Below are 7670 nucleotides of genomic sequence, written 5' to 3'. Positions count from 1 at the left end.
AAAAAATACATACAAAATTCATGTTCTATATGTAACTTAACGAAATAAATCTTGTTTCTATTTTATTGTCATATTTTAATATTCTAAATTTAAATTGAAGGAAAATTGATTTCATTCCCCCGATGCTGAAGATGGAACAAAACTCACGTTGCTTCTCATGTGCCACGTATAGGCAGCTCGGCTGTCTCCGGTTGGACTGAAGTACTTGACCCGAGCAACCCGACCCGACCTGACCCGGTGAGACGTCTAAGGCCCATACGCCGAACGTCAATGGCGAATTGCCGGCGGGGGAGCACCGGACTTGCCATCGGAGGGCTGCCACCCATCACCACCACGATCGTTAAGCCCATCGTCCTCCTCTCGCTCACCGGCGCCGTCCTGTCGCTTTTCTTTCTTTGGATTTCCAGTAACAGCAGCCGAGTCGGGCTTCACATTGGTGGGTGGAGGAGGCCGATGACTGAGAGTGCAGGCGGAGGAGGAGGAGTTCCAGCGGAAACCATGCCACCTCCCCGTGCCTTTATCTTATGGCTCCACGGCCTTGGCGATTCTGGGCCGGCGAACGAACCCATTAAGTCTTTCTTCACCTCCCGGGAGTTCTCAGCCACCCGCTGGTCCTTTCCCTCTGCACCAGTCATGCCCGTCTCCTGCAACGGTACACTTCTCCATCCAGATCCCCGTCTCCTCTGTTTTCCCTCATTGGTTGGTGAGGATTAAGGTTTCACAAGAGGATACGTGGTTTTCTTTTCATTTTTTCATATGAAATATTATGGGATGAGATGACAATGTAGATGAGGCAGTGGTAAGGGTAAGATAATCGAAGTCTAAGGGGACGCCCATTTCTGTGCTAAATGTATAAATTTTGCTACATATTCCTTCATTGTCAGGGTGCAGACAACGTATTTGTGGGTTTCCCTTTGCCAGATTTGCATGTTCAAAGGAAATTAGTTAACCGATGAGTCGAAGTTGCCATAGGTGTATATTGTGAATTCCTGAGACTATCCAACTTGATGCGTTTTTTCTCTATTCTGTAAGCACATTGTCCTTGGTGAATAGGGTGTAGCTTAGTGAGGAATAGTTCATGGCGATGGCGCTGGGAATACTTCTGGAGCGAAGAGCAATAACATAGATAGTCTTAGCTTGTCATGCTAAATTGAGGGACCTGTACTCTCTTCTTTCTTTGGGGACCCAGTTAATCTTTTCCAAATGTGTTTGCGTCTTCTTCCTAGGAACATGTTCACCAAGGAGCTTTAGAACTATTCCTCTTCTTCAGCAATCTATGTCAAAATAGGGTAGTATCACTTACTGTATGGAACATTTTCTTGCTTGTTTTACTCGCTGGATACCCTTTGATAGTCTCATGTTTTGGTTTTTTTCGTTGCAAATAAAAATATTTAAACCCCCATTCCTCCTTCTCTCCCACTACACCATGTAATCCTCTCTCTTTTGGTCTGAATTAAGTTATTTTGGTCCTAAATCAAAGCAATGACCCTATTTAGCAACCATGAAGGGGAACTAAAGCCTAGAAATTACCTGAGAACCATCGATTATCGTGCGGTATGAGCTCTTAAGGGCTATACATTTGGTACAACCATCTGCACCCATAATCTAGTTGCATTTTCTTATTTCTTTCACCTTTTTTTTTCATTGAAAATTCAGCCCTAGGGGCCTACAGATGTTGTCTTTACGGCTGGTTTTGGTTGAGATCAATGTTGCATTGCTGGTATTCTATGGGAATCAAGACTTAATTCAAAACTGATGACTGAAAATGCATCACGTTTTGAAGGCCAAAATAAAAAAACCTTTTTAGGAGTTCAGAGAATCAATGAGAGGTTGAATTATATGTTTTTACTATAGCTGGTTACAGGTAGAGTATCATGTGGATTATGGCATCAAAACTTGGATTCTAGAGTTCCAATTTGACAGTAGTTACCGATGACTGTACCAAATATGTGTTCTTCGCAGGACAAGCAATTCTTATTGTTGTTGTGTGAGTGTGTGTATACATCTAATACACAAACAGGCACACCCACACACAACTGCATTATTCCTTTTTTTTTTGTCAATTTTTCTGCAGTGAGGCTTGTATACAAATTTAGATTATGGTGTTTCCCTTGTAGGTGGTATTTCAATGCCTTCGTGGTTTGACATCCATGAAATACCAATTGCTGCTGTAAGTTGCAAATCTTTTAGCTCTCTTAAATGCCTTATTTTCTAAGAACACGATAAACTGGTCTTTTAGTTTGTTATTGGGATCATTTGATATGGACAAATTAAGTTGTATTGAGCTGTTACACTGTAATTTCCAGATCCAGCAGCAAGTGTGTCCATCTTCATGACATTTGGCATCATAATTGTGCTCTTTAACCAGCATTGAAACGAACAGATTAACCATAGGTATCTTCAATTGAAGTAAGAAGAATGGCACTTTGGATACAACATAACAACAACAATGGCAATACTTCATTTGCATGTACCTATCATGCATGCTGTTAAACAAGTGAAATGCAAAATCATCAAAATCAAGCAGCTAATGTCAAGAGCAATTGTGGGAAAGTTACCTCCAATGATTTAACCTGCCACAGTTTATTTAATAAACCAAAGGCTCAAAGCAGATGACCAGTCAGCTATTCATGGAGACAATTTGTCAACGATATAGGTAATGGAGAAAAGCACGTTGCACTAGACCATTGATCTTATATAACTAGATCCAAAGCACTGAAGGTCAGACGGGACTGCTTAATCTTTAAAAATAAATAGCACTTGGATCTGAGATGCATAGTCCTGTTTTTCCAAAAAGGAAATATGATTTTGATTTTAAAATTTAGATGAAAAAAAACGCAATTGTGGGTGTCATTACAAAGCATAGCAGGTTCCAAATAAAAATGAAAAAGAATTAGCATACTAGAAGGGTTGGGCCAGTGCTGTTTGGTCTCTGGTCGAATTGATCTTACCAAGACCCTGACTGTCTATTTATATTTGTAAGGAGTTGAACTTGAACTACCATTTTCCTTAAATATTGTTAGCGGCAAGCTCCTTCAATGTGGGGTATCATATAGCATGGTGTTTCCTTTTACATGGTAGCTTTGAAGAAAGCCTTTTCAGTTGATTTTGTTTTATAATCATGTCCATGGTTAGCTAACTTAGCTTCTTCAAGTTTACGGTTAGCTTCTGGAGATATTCTCATCAAGTGCATCTTCTTAATCATAATAAGGAGTTGATTTTTCATTTTATTACTTCCAAGCATTCAGTATAACTGTTTACTTAAATAATTGTTAGTTGCTTGCATGCTTGAGAAAATAACCAACTTACACGATTTATTGTGATAATTGCTGTTTTTATCAATATTTTCTGCTAACATGCAATAGACTTGTTGTTATTATTGATATTTACTGGTAATATGCTCAGTTACTTGTTCGCTTCATTTTGTGCTGATAGTTGTGTTTGTCCATACTCCATAGTGTTCAAGAAATTGACTTCAATGGAAGTTCTGAAGTATCTGCAATCTTTTAGGGGTCTCTGTAGTCCATAACCATGACAAATTCTGATAAGTATATTACTATACTATGATTTGCACACAGTGGCGGAGCCAAAAATTTCTGGTTAAAGGGCACTCTTACTTTTAATTTCAACCTTTAAGGGGCAGTCATATATAAAAATGGAAATTAATGAAGTTTATATGTGTAAATCAAGTAAATTCTATGGGCTAGCGACAACGTGGCTTTGCCACTGATTGCACACATTTTTGTTTTAGGATGCTCCAAAAGATGAAGAGGGAGTCATGAAAGCTGTTCAAAATGTGCACAGGATTATAGACAATGAGGTAGCTGCTGGAGTGCCACCTGAAAACATATTTCTTTGTGGTTTTAGTCAAGGAGGTAATATATTGTAGTTTTTTCTAATTCATCTTCGTCCTTCTCTCTGGGTGCATTTATAAAAATTGTGCTTTTGATTTCAGGTGCACTGACCCTAGCAAGTGTACTGCTCTATCCGAGGAGACTTGGTGGAGGTGCCATATTTAGTGGATGGGTTCCTTTTAACTCATCTATCATAGAAAAGATTCCTCAAGATGCTAAAAAGGTGCTATTTTCATGTTTGTAATGTGCTAAAATTTATTCTCTTTTGAAATTTAGTTAGCTTACAGCTTTAATAGTGCATCATGGATCTCTATGTATCTGTGTCACTGTTCCTCTGGGTAGTTATTTCTTTTGTTCAAGTAGTATATATCTTGCTCAATAGTTGAACCAGAAACTCTGTTATATGACTGCTAGTTCTTTGCGTAGAGGGCTGGTTAGGTCTATTGTCACGTTTGTTATGCTTCTTGGTTGACCTCCTTGTAATCAAGTGATGTTGGCTCCTGTGGTCAACTTTATTTACAGCTCTAGGTTGGTTAAATGGCTGGCTCTCCTTGAGAAAAATATTATTTCCGTGTCAAAGCTTATTGATGATACTCATTCTTCTGTTGAGTTTATTCTATCTTTTGTTTATGTCAATGATGCTCGAACTAAGAAGACATTCACTGAGGGTGTTCGCAAAGGTGACATGTACGTCATTGAAGAAACTTCAAAAGTATCCAAGTCATGTGTTTCATCTTTTCCTAGTCAGAGTGAAGTCAATCTAACACATAATGATAAGTCATCCATTTGGCATGGCCGTTTAGCACATTGTAGTAGGTCTTTTATTCAAAGTCTTATTGCAGACGAACTATTACATAAGTCTAGTCTGAGTCCCGTTAATGACTCTAATATGTGCTCAAGCTGTCATATTTGTAAGAGCCATGCCTTACATGTGCCCATGAATGAATATACTGCTTAGCTTGTAAGAAATGTTTGCTATAGTGATCAAGGGATTTTGGAGCACCATATTACAATATTATTGTATGAAGGCTAAGATGCTACAAAAACTTCTCTCAATGACGAGGAAAATATTGAGAGAGGAAAATGGCCAAGCTTTTTGTATCTCGCGGACTTGCAAAATAATTTACCTGCCAGCATTGAACTCTGCACCTTCTTCAACTGTCCGACTTAGGGGGTTTCAGCCAACCTAGTGCACAGAGACCTTATGGGCCACAAATATGCTATCTATAATATAATGTCCAGAGTCTTCCTGAATGTGTCTAGTTTTCCTCTTTCTAAGATATATAAATCTAACCCCATATGGTTCATAATTCCAAAAAATGTAAGAAAACGACCAAGGAGCCAACAAACCTAAGATTTGACCTTCAAATCCCTGAATCTAAACTGTAGATCCACTTTTCTGTCTTTTTCTTCCTTTTTTTTTTGAATTGATGGTGTTGGACATTATTAACCTACCCATAGGTTTTGAATTCATACAAAAAAAAAGTTGGATGACCAACGGGATGTCACATTTTTAGAAAGCATAGTATCAAATTCCCTATATATGCACACGCAAGCTAGACCCTCGCTTCGACAATCCTAACTGTGGTTATGGTGTTCATCTTACATGAATATTTCCTTTTTATAATACACTAAAGAGAGATGGAAACAGTGGTCAATGTTGCTGCAGTCTCTCTCTCTCTCTTACTAAGGCCATCTCCAAAGTTGTGGAGGTGCATGGCTGCTAAATGAGACGGAAGCTGTGTGCTGAACACAAATTTACGGCATAATAAATGACGTTGAAGTATCATGTATATTTGAGTAGCTCGTTCTGGTTTGAATATCACCTTTGTGGGTGTTTTTATCATGGTTGATTATCACCTTTGGATTTTTTTATGAAACTGATAGCGCATCAACACAATTGACTTCTAGTTTTAATGCTTTCCCAATTTTCATTTAAAGAGTTTTGGCAAATGCAAAGAAGTTATAACGTTGTAACAATTAAAATACGTGCAGACACCTATAATCTGGTCTCATGGGATGGCTGATAAAACAGTCTTGTTTGAAGCTGGTCAAGCTGGTCCACCTTTCCTACAAGCAGCTGGCATCGTTAGCTGTGAATTCAAGGTACAGTGCATGTGAAATCACCTGCAAATTTGTGTTGTTTTATTGGCGTTCGGAAGATGTTCTGCTGCTTACAACTGAGACTGCTCTCTCTCTGTCTCTCTCCTTCTCTAGGCGTATCCTGGTCTTGCCCATTCCATTAGCACAAAGGAGCTGCAATCCCTTGAATCGTGGATTAAAAGCCGTTTGAGGACCTGACCAGAGTCGGCTGCTCTTAGACCAAAATCAGAAGGCTAGTTTCTCCGAACAGTGGTTGTTGAGTCTCTGATGTGATCAATGGTAGAATTTTTCTGTTTGTAATTTTTTGTATGTTGTAGGCTTCAGTTTTATAACTAAATACGGAATAACTTTGTGAAACAAATTTCAATCTTAAAATGTTTGAAAGGTTCATCTTAATCATTTTTATGGTACTTGTGCTAAGATGGAGGTGTTCACTGTTCACCAAGTAGTGCAAAGCACCATCACTTTGTACAAAATTCCATGTTCATTATGTCCATTGTCCATGAATTTTGACAATATGATTTCAAGTATGGCACGATTTTTTTCATTTTTCTCTTTATAAAGGATATGCAAGGTTTGGCTGAGCTCAAGGTTTGGTAGCGCCAGCAGCTTGAAGGTCCAAGTCCATTTATATACTTTTTCGTTCTTCGCCTAAAAAATGTTGCTTCATTGAAGGCTGCATCATGATGAAACCTCCTTACCCGGTAGGTGACTTTATCTTTTTGCTTCTGGAAGGGTCTTTATTCTTTCTTGCAAAATGCTTCTGACGCCATCATCACCAGCTGCATACACCCATGAGATGCTTCTACAAAATAATAGTATGATTTTGTCTAGACGATTGGTGCAAATGCAGCCCTTCTTCATAATCAAGGAAACTGGATTCTCCCCACTGTGCAACTTCTTTCCTTGAATCCCCATCAATTATGGTAATGCAGTATTTTTCAAACATTTGATTCCAGTTTGGGATATTGCTTGATAACTATTTCACTCGCTGATAGTGGTAGTTATCGAGTCTACCCAATCCTCATTTTGATAGCATGGTATAGTTGCCGTGAGATGAGGCTGTACATTCTCCTACGAATAAAATTATTTTCATCTGAACTTTTAGCATCTGCAGAAGAGAGGAAAGATGAGGATTTGACAGAGTATAATTAGTGCATTTCGACAACCATATTCACTTCTTTGCCGTTTGAAAGCACATGTTTAGATGACAATAACAGAAACAACAAATCAGCATGTACTGGTCATCAGAACATGAGGAGTCATTTCAAATTGCTTAATGGAGAGGACAGCGTCAACTGTCAAATCGACTCTCCAGTTCCGATCTCCATTCCCATCTGTATTCTTGTCCATCTCAATTTCCACCACTATTACATCTTGAATGAAGATTTAACTTGGTGAATCATGGAGTTTTAACTTCTGTACTAGGAATTTCTCGAACTAGGAAAACGGGAGAACTGTTGACAAAGCAATACACTAGGTTTTGTCAGAGGGCTTCCATAAAAAGCTAGAAATTTGCGTATCTGAAACAAGCAACAGTATCTCATCTCCGACACCCAGTTCTTGCCGCAAATACATACTCAAATTCCAAAAATGTACCCTACAGTCATAGATGAACATAAGGCACAATAAAAAAAGTCAGGGATAAGCAGGAAGTGCCTAAACTGCGCATAACATTTTGGTATTCAGTTAGAATTTGAATGCGCGATAGGA

The 7670-nt window shown here is 38.7% G+C and overlaps 1 protein-coding gene across 1 annotated transcript; it reads left to right on the top strand.

The window, feature by feature from the left end:
- Positions 1 to 222: 222 nt before the first annotated feature.
- Positions 223 to 6353, top strand: LOC116257024 (carboxylesterase SOBER1-like). Its single transcript, XM_031633615.2, has 6 exons — positions 223 to 652; positions 2118 to 2170; positions 3752 to 3875; positions 3956 to 4077; positions 5850 to 5960; positions 6072 to 6353. Exons 1-6 carry the CDS (start codon positions 271 to 273, stop codon positions 6153 to 6155), a joined length of 876 nt encoding a protein of 291 aa, XP_031489475.1. The 5' UTR covers positions 223 to 270; the 3' UTR covers positions 6156 to 6353.
- The last annotated feature ends 1317 nt before the right edge of the window (positions 6354 to 7670 follow it).

Source organism: Nymphaea colorata, chromosome 7 (assembly GCF_008831285.2).
Source record: "Nymphaea colorata isolate Beijing-Zhang1983 chromosome 7, ASM883128v2, whole genome shotgun sequence".
NCBI classification, from domain to species: Eukaryota; Viridiplantae; Streptophyta; class Magnoliopsida; order Nymphaeales; family Nymphaeaceae; genus Nymphaea; species Nymphaea colorata.
The sequence above is the reverse complement of the archived record's forward strand: the minus strand, read 5'-3'. Positions and strand labels throughout refer to the sequence as shown.

Excerpts from the sequence above, each read along its gene's own strand:
- LOC116257024 (XM_031633615.2), top strand. The coding sequence starts at position 271 with ATGGCGAATTGCCGGCGGGGGAGCACCGGACTTGCCATCGGAGGGCTG. Across the intron at positions 3,876-3,955 it reads TTGTGGTTTTAGTCAAGGAG|GTGCACTGACCCTAGCAAGT; the intron begins GTAATATATTGT and ends TTTTGATTTCAG. Across the intron at positions 5,961-6,071 it reads TCGTTAGCTGTGAATTCAAG|GCGTATCCTGGTCTTGCCCA; the intron begins GTACAGTGCATG and ends CTCCTTCTCTAG.